Here is a 16,625-nt window from a genome sequence, read left to right on the forward strand (position 1 = left end):
ACGGTGGCGAGAGAACTCCTGAAGAAATTCACTCACAACAGTAGTCTTTGAATTGGGGAAAACATTTCTGGCTTCATGCAATTATTTCAGAAACTTGACTCATTTAGGCAAATGATAGTGGGGCAGATAAAAAGCACTGAGTAATTCTTCAGACTGGTGGCTGACCTACAGTTTTGTCAGTTGTTGGGTGCCTAGCTTGTGCTGAGGCACTATTTTCTAAAACCTTTCAAAAGTGGATGGATTTAGTTAAGGCATATTACAATCCCAAGCCTCTTCTAATTCGAGAAGCTATTAGTTTTTCTCATAAATTCAAGAACCGGGGAATCCATAATTGAGATTTTTGATTAGGTTAAGACAACTGGCAGAGGCATGCGACTTTGGTTTAATCTTTAATGAGATACTGAGCGACCATTTGGTATGTGGGATTAATAGCGTAACATGAAAAAGCACCTACTATCTGAAGTTGTAGTACCTGTTTTATCTGAAGAAATATCTGAGCAGAACCTAAACATCTCCCAGTGGAAGAAACAGAAGTGATACAAGACTATCAGCTACAGGCCAAAAATCCAGTTTCAAAAGTCAGCCATTAAGTGGACTGACAGCATTCAACAGACAGAAATTTAGTGAAGTTACAAGAAATAGGAGAAAGTGAGGACTGCAGATGCTGAAGACCAGAGTTGAAAAATGTGGTGCTGGAAAAACATAGCAGGCCAGGCAACATCCGAGGAGCAGGAGAATCAACGTTTCGGGCATAAGCCTGAAGAAGGGCTTATGCCCGAAACGTCGATTCTCCTGCTCCTCGGATGCTGCCTGGCCTGCTGTGTTTTTCCAGCACCACATTTTACAAGAAAGACTGTCTACTGTATAGGCCAAAAAGAGAAAATTACCAATCAAAAAGAAAAAATACTAATCAATGCAGTTCTTCCGATCTATGGAAGATATCACAACAAGCCAGAAATGGGTAAAAGAGGATTAACAGGAAGGATACACGTTCTCACAGTTACACAGCATAAAATGGACAGCAACTGCATGTTCTTTTAACATGGTAATCATAAAGTTGTCATTCTTCTGATAGTACCTGTAACTTTAAAGTATTAAACAGCCCATGGCTTTGTAATACTTGCATCATAAATATATATTGGATTTTACCAAAAGGGGAAGGGCTCATCAATGAATGCAAACAAAAGCATTTGTGCAATTCTAACTACAGTCAAGCAATTTGTGCTGGCACTCAATTAGCTATCCAACTAAACGTAGTTCTAATCCCTGCTCTTTCTTCACAGCCTACAATGTTTTTCCCTCAGCTTATACAGTATTTCTTTAAGAGCTAGTATTTTAGTTTGCAGGTTGTTTCAGCTATGAATGCACAGTACTGTACAAGTATTATACAGTATTTTATCCTTTATATTGACTTTAAAGTGAGAAATGTCTTAAGGAATATTGCTCTGATTCCTACCAGAAAACTGAAGATTAACTTAAAAAATGTGATTTTCATGAATGTAAGCAAACTTTAATTGGATAGCTAGTCTTAAAACCAGCATTGAAATGGCTTTCTTCTGTGAAGTTAAATTCTTTCATCACTGGCATATCAAGACAATATAGTGAGATGCATCATCAATTAATCCACATTGTAAACAACAATTTAGAAAAAACCAGTCAGTACGTGACAGTCACAATTTTATTTGCCACATTTAACTGAAGGATTTAACGGTAAGATTTCTGGTAGCGTGCACGGGCACCAGGTCCACCAAATTTCTTGGCCTCACAACGGCGTGGATCAGCAACCAACAAGGTCCTGTCATACTGTATGAGGATGTCCTTAATTTCCTTCTTAGAGGCTTCATCTACATCTGAAAAGTAACATTTGTAATTTTGAATAAAAGTAACGAAGAGAATGACAGAAAAAGAATTAAAGTAAAAATCTATCAAAAACTTACATTTCTGGTAATATGCCACCAATGCTTTGGAAATAGATTGACGGATGGCTGCAAAGAGAAAAAACCCAACCATATTATACATCAAAAAGTTGTACAAGGATACAAAATCACTTACTCCTACGTGTTGTGCTCAGTGCGCACCTCGGTTTGGGCGCTGGTATTTAGGATCAAAGGGAAGGGAAAAAATTCAGCTCGTTTAGTTAACATACTACCATGCTTTTAACTCAAGGTCATAAGAAATCGGAGCAGGAGACTCTGTCCAGTCATTTCCTCTTCTGAAGCGCCTTGGTCTCTTAGAAAACCAGAAAAAAAAGCCAGGCCATTTGGCCCACTGTGTCCACTCTGCCATTTAATCACGGCTGATGGGCACTTTTAAATTTTTTAAATTGCAGTCAGTTTGACTGGGCGGCTGGTTTGTAATGAAGTGACATCAACAGCGTAGGTTTAATTCCCACACCAGCTAAGGTAACCACAAAGAATTCTCCTTCTCAACCTCCACCCTTACCTGAGGTATGGTGACCCACCACCAGCTGTCTCTCTCTAGCAACACAGAGCTCTATAGTTTGATAGTTTTACCACCCTTTCATGAAATAAATTGTGGACTATCGCAAACTCTTCTAGCAACTACCTTAGATTTATGCCCTCAATTCCCATCTCTTATGAGAAATAGTTCCTTCCAATCAAATATATTTAGATCTCAAATAAATCTCCCTACAATTTCCTCTGTTCTAAAGATCACAAACCCATATAATTTTCTCTCAATTAAAATACTTTATACCTGAAAATATTCTGATAAATCTCCTCTGCATCTTCTATTTAATCATATAGTCATGGAGATGTACAGCATGAAAACAGACCCTTTGGTCCAACTCATCAATGCATGTCAGATATCCTAAATTAATCTAGTCCCATTTGCCTGCAGTTAGCCGATATCCTTCTAAACCCTTTTTATTCATTTACAGAAGAACCTCGATTATCCAAACAACAGGGGCATGAAGTATTTTGTTTGGATAATTGAATGTTTGGATAACACAGTTTAGCCAAGCATTGGGACCTTGCGATCTTGTCTAGATAATTCAAAATTCGGATAAGCAAATACCAGATAATCAAGGTTCCCCGTACCCACCAGGTGCCTTTTAAATATTGTAATTGTACCAGCCTCCACCACACTCTCTGGCAATTCATTCCATACATGCAGCACCCTCTTCGTGAAAATGTTGCCCCTTTGTATCTTTCCCTTCTCACCTTAAACCTATACCCTCTGGTTCTGGACTCCCTCACCCCAGGGAAAATACCTTGTTTATTTACCCTATTCCATGCCCCTCATGACTTTATAAGCCTCTATAAAGCGACCCCTCAGCTTGCGATGTTCTCTGAAAACAGGCCCAGCCTATTCAGCCTCTCTATAGTTCAAATCCTCAAACCTGCCAACATCCTTGTAAATCTTTTCTGAATTTTTTCAAGTTTCACAACATCCTATAGGAGGGAGACCAGAATTGCACGCAATATTCCAAAAGTGGCCTAACCAAATGTCCTGTACAGTCACAATTTTACCTCCCAACTCCTATATTCAATATTTTGACCAATAAAGGAAAGTATATCAAATGCCTTCTTCGCTATCCTGTCTACATACAACTCCACTTTCAAAGAACTATGAACCTGCACTCCAAGGTCTCTTTATTCAGCAACACTCCCTAGGACCTTAGCATTTGCCTTTCCAAAACGCAGCACCTAATGTTTACCTAAATTAAGCTCCATCTGCCACTCCTCAGCCCATATTTCCAGTAATGCAGTGAACAGAATTATACATATTCTAGCTGCTTCTTAACTTTGTCCATATACCTTTCAAACACAATTTTCCTGCCTCTACATTTTATTCCTATGCTAATATAGTAAGATATCCCAAATACCCTTTTCACCATCTTATCGAATTGGTCTGCCACCTTGATTCCTGATGATGGGCCTTTGCCCGAAACGTCGATTTTCTTGCTTCTCGGATGCTGCCTGACCTGCTGTGCTTTTCCAGCACCACTCTAATTTAGACTCTGGTTTCCAGCATCTGCAGTCCTCACTTTTGCCTATCAAGGTACTTTATTCCACTGCACTTTATCATTGTCCTATTTATAAAGTATTCATCTTGTTTCCCATTTTCAAATGGATTGCCTCACAATTGCCTAAATTGAATCCATTTGACTGTCTTTCTGACCACCCCATCTGCTTAGTAATATCTTCCTGCAATCCAGAGTTCTTTCTCACTTCCAACCACATGACCAAATGCACTTGTAGAATGTCAGTAAAGATTAACATTCAAATATTCCCTTCTTCGAGAGACAGCGACTGACAGAAGGGAGAAGGAAGAGTTTTGTTAAGGATTCAAGCACAGGAACAAGGATGCCTTGTGCAATTATGTAGGGCACTGGTGAAGACAACTGGAATAGATTTCGTCTCCATATCTGAGAAGGATACTCTTGCTGTAGAGGGAGTGCAGCAAAGATTTACCAAATTGATTCCGAAAATAGCACGATTGTCACATGAGGAGAGATAGAGGTGGTTCGGACTGAATTCTCTGGTGTTTAGAAGAATGAGGGAGATCTCATAGAAACCTATAAAATATAGAATTCAGAATTTCTTCACCCAGAAAGAGGTGAGTCTGTGGAATTCATGATTACAGAAAGTGGTTGAGGCTGAAATATTGTATGTTTGAGATGAAGATCCCTTTAGCCATCTCTTAATAATAAAGGGATCAAGGGATATGGGGAGAGGATGGGATTAGGGTATTGAGATTGATTGAATGGCAGAGCAAGCTTGAGGGGTCACATAGACAATAGTCAATAAGTGCATGAGTAGGCCATTCAGCCCTTTGAGCCTGCACCGCCATTCAATGTGATCATGGCTGATCATTCCTAATCAGTATCCGCTTCCTGCCTTATCTCCATAACCCTTGATTCCACTATCTTTGAGAGCTCTATCCAACTCTTTCTTAAATGAATCCAGAGACTGGGCCTCCACTGCCCTCTGGGGCAGAGCATTCCACACAGCCACCACTCTCTGGGTGAAGAGGTTTCTCCTCATCTCTGTCCTAAATGGTGTACCCCTGGCCTAATCCTGTTCCTATTTATGTTTTTATGTTGTTTTGGTCATTTGTTTCCGAGCAATCTGACTTGAAAGTAGGAACTAGCCATAGAAGACTCTTAACATGCTAGTATACACAAGGCCATGTTATTTACCATAGATTTGGGCTACATGACCACCACCCTTCACACGAACTCTGATGTCGACTCCAGCGAATCTTTCCTTGCCCAACAGTAAAACGGGTTCCAACAACTGTAAGAAAGGAAGAAAATTACAATTTTAAAATCAACTTTTCAGTGCCAAACATAATAAGTCATTCCAAAAGCACACATTCCTTTAGGTTAAAAATACGGGAAAAGGAAAAGTACCATGTCTAAAAAGAGAAGTTAAAGATAGTATTAAATCAAAGGAGGAAGCTAATAAACTTATTAAAACATGTTGTAAGCCTGAGAATTGGGAGAACTTTACCATTCAGCAAAGGAGAACTAAAATTTGATAAAGAAACAGAATATGAATGTAAAATAGTCTTTATGTTTCTAAATGTAAACAAAAGGTATGTGAAAAGGAAAAGATTAGAAAAGACAAATTTCAGTCCATTACAGGCAGTGACCAGAGAATGTTGATTAGATTTCCTACAGTGTGGAAGCAGGCCCTTCGGCCCAACAAGTCTACACCGACCCTCCAAAGAGAAACACGCCCAGACCCATTTCCCTCTGATTAATGCACCTAACACTATGGGTATTTTAGCATGGCCAATTCACCTGACCTACACATCTTTGGTTTGTGGGAGGAAACCGGAGCACCCAGAGGAAACCCACCCAAACATGGGGAAAACGTGCAAGCTCCATGCAGTCACCTGAGTCTGGAATCGAGCCTGGGTCCCTGGCGCTGTGAAGCAGCAGTGCTAACCACTGAGCCACCGTGCCACCCCAGCATGGTGGGGCGTGTAAACAGAGAAGTACTTTATGCCTGTCTTCAGAGGAAGTCGCAAGACATCTCCCTGAATTAGTTAAAATCTAAGGGTCTGGTGAGAATGCATAATTGACAGAAATTAATACCACTGCAGAAAAGGACAGGACTGAAAGTTGACGCTGACTCCTGCTCAACAGACCTAAACAGGAAGACACATAACACCCAGAGAGTCTAGCCATACACCAAAGACATCTCAGAGAGGACAACTAAACTATCCTGGCCCTGAGGCATCACGTAAGCCCAACCTACCACCGCACTGAAACAGATCCTGCAGAATTTGAAGGACCCCATACCAACGATCAGCAGAACAAACGACATGTACGAAATACTGTGCTGCAATATCACATTGGACAAATGGGCAGGAGACTAGCCAAGAGGTTACATCAGCACCAACTAGCTGCCAAAAGACATGACCAACTATCACTGGTATCCACATATACAGACAAAGAGGGACACCAGTTTGACTGGGACAATACATCCATCCTGGGACAGGCTGAGCAAAGACAGGCACGGGAATTTTTAGAGGCCTGGCATCCAAACTGGAAATCCACTACCAAACATAAATTTGGACCCCATTTACCAACCTTTCAGAAACAGAACTGGAAATGATAACACCTACACAACAAACCGGGACAGATAAACAGCAAGCGGGACAGAACACCAGCACTTCACCAGAGGCTCAATGTTACCTAGCATGGTGACCAAATGTCTGAGAACAAATCCACCAGCTTAGCAAGCAAACTTACAGCAGGTTCATCTTTTCAATAGATCCTACCTGCGAACAATATCCTCCGTCCTGTCAGTAAGTGCTAATATACTTCCAGAGAGTAACTTATAGAAGCAGAAAGGCGACATACTTTGAAACAAACCTCCACCAGTTTCTGACTTTAACATGGATTGATAACAAATCTGAAGGAGCTATGTTGTCATTCTTACACCAAGTATGAGGTATGGCAAGATCCTCCAGAAGTTAGGACTTCACTTAGAAAAAGGTTATGGATTCAAATCCTCATTTCAAAGGACAAGCCAAAGAATCCTTAGTGTGGAAGCAGGCCATTTGGCCCATCGAGCCCACATCGACCGTTCAAAGAGCACCCCACACCAATACCTTATCCCTGTAACCATACGTTTCCTGTGGTTAATCCATCTAGCCTGCACACTATGGATAATTTAGCATGGCCAATCCACCTAACCTGCACATCTTTGGACTGGGGGAGGAAACCGGAGCACCTGGAGAAAACCCACGCCAACAAAGAGAATTTGCAAACTCCACACAGTCACCCGAGTGTGGAACTGAACTCAGGTTCCTGGCACTGTGAGGCATGAGTGCTAACCACTGAGCTATCCACAAAGTGCTGGATTTTCCTGATTTGTTTGGGTTACGAGCAAGGTCAACGTAATGAGTTTGTCGTAAATCTCAAAATGTTTTCCATTGTACCTAACTACCAAAAGCAAAGTCTACAAGCTGTTGATACATCATGACAGATCCAAATACATACAAAAACATGCATTGAAAATACACACACAAACCCTACAGGATAAGTGGATACAGATCATTCCAAATGAAACTGTACTTACTTTGTACTGCAAAGTTCTTGGCTCAATCTGTTCCAGAGGCCTTCCATTCACTTTGATGAGACCATTTCCTCGTTTGCAGTGAGCAACAGCAGTTGCTGTTTTCTACAAAAACATGTAGAACATTTACATGTCAGCTTTTCCACAGGATACTGGTAACAATTGATATTAGAACAGAAAAATAGAAAATTTTAAACATGTCAGTTAAGTGAAATGAGGGCAAACACATCAGGCTGTAGAATTGTAGAATCCCTACAGTCTGCAATGATCCTCGAACAGGATCCCACTCAGACCCACACTTTTACCAGATCCCTCTAACCCCACACTAACCATGGCTAATCCAGAGTCTGCATATCCCTGGACATTACAGGGCAATTTAGCCTGGCCAATCCACCTAACCTGCACATTTTAGTCGGTGGGAGAAAACCAGAGGAAACCCATGCTGACACAAGGAAAATGTACAAACTGCTCACAAACAGTCATCCAAGGGTGGAATCAAACCCAGATCAGGGGAGCTGAAGGAATCAGCGCTAACCATTGTGTCCCTGGTACCCCAGGAAAAAATGCAATGTTATATCTCATGAGAAAATAGAAGTTATTAGCATGGATTTCAAAAGGGATAAAGATGCTTAACGAATTTCAAAGGAGCATAGAGCAAACTAAATAAAACATTATAATTACAGTGAAAAAACAAACAAAGTTAACAGTTGTTTTGACCAAAGTGGCAGGGTGTGGTTAGCACCGTTTCTTGGGATTTACACTGGAAGCTCCTTCTGTTCAGAGTATTGTGAGAAACAGAAGAGACAGACAGACACGCACGGAGAGAGAGAGAGAGAGAGAGAGAGAGAAAGAGAAAGAAAGAAAGAGAGAGAGAGAGAGAGAGAGAGAGACCAAATTGGCTCAAGGGAAAACGCTTTCATCAGAGTAGTGAAATTCACTTCCAGAATTAAAAACCATATGAAAGTTGAAGACTGGATAGCTGGATGAAGGAAATGGTCCTGAAGGGGTATCAGAACAGGGCCAGTAAACATGAGTAGAATTGTTTCTACATAGACAGGATGCAGAACTGGGCTGAGGAATGACAGATGGTATTCAACCTGGATAAATATGAAGTGATGCATTTGAAAGGTTGAACTTGAATGCTGAATATAGGATTAAAGACAGGATTCTTGTGTGGAGGAACAGAGGGATGTTGGCGTTCAAGTACATAGATCCCTCAAAGTTGTCACCCAAGTGGATAGGGTTGTTAATAAAGCATATGGTGTTTTAGCTTTCATTAACTGGGGGATCAAGTTTAAGAGCCGTGAGGTTTTGCTACAGCTCTACAAGTCCCTGGTGTGACCACACTTGGAATATTGTGTACAGTTCTGGTCGCCCTACTACAGGAAAGATACATAAAGTTTGGAGAGGGTGCAAAGAAGGTTTACCAGGATGCTGCCTGGACTGGAGAGCTTGCCTTATCAAGAGAGTTAAAAATCACATAACCCAGGTTATAGTCCAACAAGTTTAAGTGGAAACACTAACTTTCAGAGCGCTGCTCCTTCATCAGGTGGTTGTGGAGAACACAATTGTTAAGACACAGAATTTATAGCAATATTAAACCTGTTGAACAATAACCTGGTGTTGTGTGATTTTTAGCTTTGTACACCCCATTCCAACACCTGCATCTCCAAATCAAAACTTATAAAGAGAGATTGACTAAGCTCGGATTTTCTCTCTGGAGAAGGGGGAAGAGAGGTGACCTGATCAAGGTATATATGATGATGAGGCATGGTTAGATTAGATCAGATTCGCTAGTGTGGCAACAGGCCCTTCGGCCCAACAAGTACACACTGACCCTCTGAAGAGTAACCCACCCAGAGCCATTTCCCTCTGACAAGCACACCTAACACTATAGGCAATTTACCTGACCTGCACATCTTTGGACTGTGGGAGGAAACCAGAGCACCCGAAGGAAACCAACACAGACACGGGGAGAAAGTGCAAACTCTACACAGTTGCCCGAGGCTGGAATTGAATCTGGGACCCTGGCGCTGGAGACAGCAGTGCCACCCACTGAGCCACCCACTCTACCCGCACGGATAGTCAGTAGCCACAGACTTTTCCCCAGGGCAGGACTGACTGGCACGAGGGGTCATAGTTTTAAGAAATTAGGAGAAAGGTATAGAGGGGACACCAGAGGAAAATTCTTTACACAGAGTTGTGAATGTATGGAATGCGTTGCCAGCAGTGGTGGTGGAAGCAAAATCATTAGGGACATTTAAGCGACTGCCGAACATTAACATGGATAGCAGTGAATTGAGGGGTACGTAAGTCAAGTTATTTTATTTTACATTAGGTTTAATCCTCGGCACAACATTGTGGACCAAAGGGCCTGTTCTATGCTGTACTTTGTTCTTTGTTCTATGTTCTAAAACACCAACAGACTGTTTGATTTTACTGGCCTGGATATGGATTGTAATTTCTATACATAATAAGCTTAGGAAAAAACAATACTGACACCAATTCAACAACTACATGTTTGTGAAATGGCTCTGACTTTGCCATAACATTTTAATAGCAGTCTTCAAGTGGATGCATGCCTCATAAAAAGACAAATCCAACATTTATTCTGAGTTATGCAGGAACACTGATAAAGTGATCATCTAACTATTTCTTAAATGTTGACTTTCTGTCTCTACTGCCCTGCAGACAGAGAGTTCGGTTCCTACCAAAAATACCTTGAATCCCCTCTAAACCTCTTGCCCTTCACCATAAATCTTCATCCTAGGTATTGATTGCTCTACTCAGAGGCAAAGTCTCTTATCTCCCCTATTAATGCTTCTTACAATTCTGTACGTCAATATCATCTCCATCAGCTCCAAACAGAACCACCACAGCATACTTAGTCTCTCCTTGCAGCTTAAACACTCCAACCCAGGCATCCCTCCATAAGATTTCTGATGAAGGGCTTATGCCCGAAACATCTACTCTCCTACTCGGATGCTGCCTGACCTGCTGTGTTCTTCCAGTGCCACATCTCCACAAGAGAAAAGATGTACAAGGATGTAAGACTGAAAATTTGACTTATAGGGAGAGGTTAGATAGGCAGGGGCATTTTTCTCTGGAGAGTAGGAGGTTGAGAGATGACCTTATACAGGTTTACAAAATCATGAGGGGCATGAATAACAAATATCTTTCTTGAGGGCAGGGCAGCTCAAAGCTAGAGGGTGAGAGAAGCAAGATGTAAAAGGGACATGAAGGGAACTTTTTCAGACGGTTGTCTGTGTGTGGAATGAACTGCCAGAGGAAGTGGTAGATGCAGGTATTGTTATAACATTTAAGGTATGTGAATACGAAAGGCTTAGAGGGATATGGACAAAGTACTGGCAAACGGGACTAGTTTAGTTTGGAAAACTTGGTCGGCGTGTACAAGTTGGACTGAAGGATCTGTTCCTATGCTGTTTGACTCTATTCCATATAGTACATACATATAGCTGAAAATGTGTTGCTGGTTAAAGCACAGCAGGTTAGGCAGCATCCAAGGAACAAGAAATTCGACGTTTCGGGCCAGAGCCCTTCATCAGGAAGGGCTCTGGCCCGAAACGTCGAATTTCCTGTTCCTAGGATGCTGCCTAACCTGCTGTGCTTTAACCAGCACCACATTTTCAGCTCTGATCTCCAGCATCTGCAGACCTCACTTTTTACTAGTACATAAATAAGGATCGTCTCGCAGCGATGGGAAGAATGTCTTTAAAACATACTCGTTTAGCGGTACATGATTGCAAAATGAGATTCGGCTTCCCCTCACCCGGTCGATTGTGAAGGCCCTGGGAGTGATCAGAACGACAGACCGTTGCCTCCTACAGGCCTGCTCCAATCGCCCGGGCCAAAAGACCCCCAGCGCAGACTGACGAGCGGTTTATTCTCGGCTTACACACTTCAGATCGGCCCATGCAGCTTGAATAGCCTTAGGCCCAAGTGGTACCTGCAGCACGAGCAGCCTGGGGGAATGGAACGTGGCGATCCCGGCTGGGATTCGAATTTAGAACCCGGGCCCTGGACCCCGGGGGGTCACGCGACGTTCCAGTACACCTGCCCCTCACCCCCTCCTCCCCGGGTCCCAGGAGCCGGCTCCAACCGCCTGGCCCAGCAACCACACACAGCCCACGCGGGCAGTGCGCTCCGTGCCTCACCTTTCGCCCAAAAACCTGGACCGACTGCAAAGGACCTTTAGCGGGCATCTTCCTAAAATGAAGAAAACGACACGAGCCGATTAGCAGCGGGCTATTATTTTTTTTCGCTCTCCTCGGTAAATATCAATCGATTTCCCCCCAACCCACTCCTTACTAGTCTCTGCTGAGCGGAGCTGCTGTAAAAAGAACGGACGGGGTTTCCGACCCACCAAATCAAGAGCTGTTTTGCGACGCTCGTCCACTTTACGTAACTCATTTTGCGACGGCCTTTGGGTGAGCCCGGGGAGCTGGAACTGTCAATCAAAGGGCAGGCGATAGAATCGCAGCAGTTACAATCTTACTGTTAGACAACGACCTGAGCTTTTAACGTTATATCGTCTGTCCATAATGACTCTCCACTTCTGTAACAGACTGAGACAGAGGTAGTGAATGTGCTTTCGAAACATTTATGCGACTGTTGTCTTCAATGGAGCCAAATATTTAGTTCAAATCCCACTTGCTTCAGATTTGGAGATGCCAGTGTTGGACTGGGGTGTACAAAGTTAAAAATCACACAACACCAGGTTATAGTGCAACAGGTTTAATTGGAAGCACTAGCTTTCGGAGCGCCGCTCCTCCATCAGGTGGTTGTGGAGGACACAATTATAAGGCACAGAATTTATAGCAAAAATTTACAGTGTGATGTAACTGAAATTATACATTGAAAAATGCCTTGATTGTCTGTTGAGTCTTTCATTTGTTCGAATACCATGATAGTTTCACTTCTTTCGTGTGTAAGTCACAAAACGTTTTTTTAAAAGTTGCATTCTCAGGTTAACTGTAACAATCGGTGTTAGCTAGACAGTAGGTCGAAGGTGTTAGTCCCCTGTGTTCTCTGGCTATGCTATGATGTTTAGATTGATTCTAATCTAAAAAGCGAGATAACAGAGTTTTACATGAATTCGTGCAGTTTTTGACCAAAGTACAATGTAACTCTACAAGTACAAATTCACCCCACAAAATATATGTGTGCATGTGGGTCTGTGTGTGTGTCTGTCTGGGTTGGGGGTTGTGAGTGTGAGACAGTGTATGTGTGTATAGTGAGTGTAGAGTGTCTTAAGTCTGTGTCACCCACAAAATATATGTGTGCTTCAGAGATGTGTAATGATGTGTCAAGGAGGATCTTCAGGAGGTGAAGACCCAGAGATGTCGCTTTTTGCCTTGGAGGCCTCCAGTTATCTTGGAGATAATCTTCGGACCCAGGGTCTGCAGCATGAGGCAGGATGAGATGTGAAGGAAGAAAATGGCTCAGTAACGTCATCTCAGTTTGAAATCCTGAGGATTAGCAAATCCTTTAATGCCAGGCTGAATGATATGAAGCCCACAGGTGGAGGATAGGAAAGATTGGGAGGCCACGCTATCACAAGAGGTCTTAGACGACAGCAAGCAGGAGAGGCTGGATCAGCTGTTATTTTTGAAGGAGCTGACCAAGGCCCTTGAATCCTTTGAAAAGAATAAAATTCCTGGAAGTGACAAGTGATGGGCTGAGTTGTTTTCAGCACTTTGGGACTTGACTGGCCAGGATGTGGAGGAGTATGACAGTATGCTTCTAGCAGGTAGCATGTGTGAATCCATGAGGAAAGAAATCATCACCCTCATGTACAAGGGGGGAACATAGAGGAACTTAGAAATTAAATACCAATTTCACTGTTGAATGTGGACCTTAAATTCCTCTCTAAAGTCATCACCAACTGGATCAGGTCTGTTCTGGGTTCAATGATTCACCCTGACCAAACAGTATAGAGGACTGTTGTAGGCTGCAATGTGACATTGACAGGATGCAGAGATGGGCTGAGGTTTAGATTAGATTACCTTTTTACTTAGATTAGATTACTTACAGTGTGGAAATAAGCCCTTCGGCCCAACAAGTCCACACCGACCCGCCGAAGCGCAACCCACCCATACCCCTACATTTACCCCTTACCTAACACTACGGGCAATTTAGCATGGCCAATTCACCTGACCTGCACATCTTTGGACTGTGGGAGGAAACCGGAGCACCCAGAGGAAACCCACGCAGACACGGTGAGAATGTGCAAACTCCACACAGTCAGTCACCGGAGTCAGGAATTGAACCTGGGTCTCAGGCGCTGTGAGGCAGCAGTGCTAACCACTGTGCCACTGTGCCGCCCACAGGTGACAGATGGAGTTCAACCTGGATAAATGCGAAGTGATGCATTTTGGAAGGTCGAACTTGAATGTTGAGTACAGGATTAAAGACAGGATTCTTGGCGGTGTGGATGGACAGCGGGATCTTGGTGTGCAGGTACATAGATCCCTTAAAATTGCCACCCAGGTGGACAGGGTTGTTCAGAAAGCATATGGTGTTTTGGCTTTCATTAACAGGGGGATTGAGTTTAAAAGCCGTGAGATCTTGTTGCAGCTCTATAAAACTTTGGTTAGACCGCACTTGGAATACTGTGTCCAGTTCTGGTCGTCCTATTATAGGAAAGATGTGGATGCTTTGGAGAGGGTTCAGAGGAGGTTTACCAGGATGCTGCCTGGAATGGAGGGCTTATCTTATGAAAAGAGATTGACTGAGCTTGGACTTTTTTCATTGGAAAAAAGAAGGAAGAGAGGGGATCTCATTGAGGTATACAAGATAATGAGAAGCATAAATTGAGTTGATAGCCAGAGACTTTTTCCCAAGACAGAAATTGTTAACATGAGGGGTCATAGTTTTAAGCTGTTTGGCGGAAAGTATAGAGGGAATGTCAGAAGCGCGTTCTTTACGCAGAGAGTTGTGAGAGTATGGAATGCGTTACCAGCAGCAATTGTGGAAGCGAGACCATTGGGGATATTTAAGAGAGTGCTGGACATGCATATGGTCACAGAAATTTGAGGGTTCGTACATTAGGTTTACCTTACATGAGGATCAATGGTCGACACAATATCGTGGGCTGAAGGGCCTGTTCTGTGCTGTACTGTTCTACGTTCAGTGTTCTATACCTGTGCTGTACTGGGTGGGTTGCTCTTTGGAGGGTTGGTGTGGACTCAATGGGCTAAACAACCTGCTTCCACACTGTCGTGATTCTATAATTGGATTCTATGAAAGATGAATTGCTGGGGAAACACTAGCTTCAGCAATTTGCAGTTTATGACCTCTGTCCCAATTTCTTCAGAGATCAATGATTGATAATGATTCTACCTGTTCCATTTACACCATCCTAGACTTACTTTGTGTCATTTATTCTAGTCATTACCATCGCTTCTGCTTTCCACCTTTTGACAGATATTCCTTTTCATGCCAACCCCACCATACATGTTTAACCTGTGTGGGAGATTTGTTATAACCCAAGCAGCCATTTTGCCTGGAATCTATTTTAATTTTCATTTTAGTGTCTGCTTGTACATTTCCAGGCACAGTGAGGTGGCTGACCTTCTAGCTGTACAAGCACCTGATAGCGAACTCTTTCATACCATGGGAATGTTCTTCTTTTAGAAGAATCTATTGTAATACTAACATTGCTTGTCAATGACTAACAAGCACTGTCCAGACAGCTACATGACTGGGTCTAGTGACTGAGCCAATTGCCCACTTAGTCATTATAGTTCAATTAACAGTTTGCTAATTGTTAAATGATTATAACCTATATAACCACACAACTCTGTATCTCGTCGGAATGACTTGTGACCATTAAGTCGACTTGTCTCTCGCCGTGAGCTCACTAATAAACCAGTCAATAACTCAAGGCTTGTGAGGGGCGAGTCATTTTCTTTCATTCGGATTGATACAAGTGAGTCTTAAGCTGAATATATTCATTCCAATCCCCAACACCCTGTTCTGACAGTCAACCAGTAATGTGAAATGTTATAATCAAAGAACTGTGAATGCTAGAGATCGGAAATAAAAACAGAAATTGCTGGCAAACTCAGTATCTGTGGAATGAAAGCAAAGTTAATTTTTTTTGTTTTGAATGCAGTGACCCTTCCTCAGAACAGATCTGAAATGTTAAATTTTCTCTCCTAAGCATCTTCCCCATTTGAGAAAAATTGCTCCTACACAGCAACAAAGCTTTCCCCTTTAAGGGCAAGCTTTGGTTTGGGAGACCATTGTCTCTGGGCCAGTACAAAGAACAGAACAGCACAGGCCCTTCAGCCCATCATGCCTGTGCCAACCATGATGCCAATGTAAACTACTCCAATCTACCTGCAGATGGCCCTTATCCCTCTATTCCTTGCCTGTTCATGGATATGACTAAATGCCTCCAATGCTGCTATTGTACCTGTTTCTATCACCTCCTGGCAGTGCATACCAGGCACCGCCAACCTCAAAAATTTGCCTCGCACATCTCCTTTGACTATTTTCCCCGTCTCATCTTAAAACTATGCTCCCTGATATTTGACATTTCTACCCTGGGAAATGACTCCAACTATCCACCCCATCAATCCCTCAATTTTATATATCCCTATCAGAAGCTTTAGTGTTGAATCCACAGCAGGACTTGATGGCCAAGGAATGTTCCCATTGATTAGATTTGTTTGTCACAAACTAGATTAGCTGTACTTCTAAGAACATGCCATGCAACATCAGTTCAGAATAAAATCTAATCAAAAAAACATAGCCGCACTGGAAATTCAAAATGTATTCATTGAAATCTTCTTTTTAAAAAGGAATGCTAAAAGGTGGTTGACAAGAGAATGGAAAGTTTGACACCATGGGTAGCAATTTTTGTATTTAGTCCAGAGCATTTAATTTCCACAAAAAGCTGTTACATTTCACAACTTTACTCCGATACTAAAGAAAAAGGAAAATTTGCAATTAAAACAAAATTGATGATTTCAGGGATAATATGTTCTTGGGAAAAAAAAATCTGGTGATAAGTTTGGAGAGGGAGTATTTGCAACAGGACTG

General features: G+C 42.4%; 1 protein-coding gene across 3 annotated transcripts in view; it reads right to left on the reverse strand.

The window, feature by feature from the left end:
- Positions 1 to 1,664: 1,664 nt before the first annotated feature.
- rps16 (ribosomal protein S16) overlaps positions 1,665 to 16,625 on the reverse strand; it is a 435,012-nt gene continuing 420,051 nt past the window's right edge. For 2 of the 3 annotated variants that reach the window (XM_060839767.1, XM_060839766.1), the window contains exons 2-6: positions 11,732 to 11,783; positions 7,560 to 7,661; positions 5,165 to 5,261; positions 1,938 to 1,985; positions 1,665 to 1,850 (exon numbers count right to left, since the gene is read on the reverse strand). In XM_060839767.1, coding sequence (XP_060695750.1) covers positions 1,705 to 1,850; positions 1,938 to 1,985; positions 5,165 to 5,261; positions 7,560 to 7,661; positions 11,732 to 11,779 — 441 coding nt within the window. In that variant the 5' untranslated portion in view covers positions 11,780 to 11,783 and the 3' untranslated portion in view covers positions 1,665 to 1,704. Of the gene's footprint in view, positions 1,851 to 1,937; positions 1,986 to 5,164; positions 5,262 to 7,559; positions 7,662 to 11,731; positions 11,784 to 11,885; positions 11,938 to 16,625 lie in introns of those variants that run through there. The other variant, XM_060839764.1, reaches the window with a different exon arrangement.

Source organism: Hemiscyllium ocellatum, chromosome 19 (genome assembly GCF_020745735.1).
Source record: "Hemiscyllium ocellatum isolate sHemOce1 chromosome 19, sHemOce1.pat.X.cur, whole genome shotgun sequence".
Lineage (NCBI taxonomy): Eukaryota > Metazoa > Chordata > Chondrichthyes > Orectolobiformes > Hemiscylliidae > Hemiscyllium > Hemiscyllium ocellatum.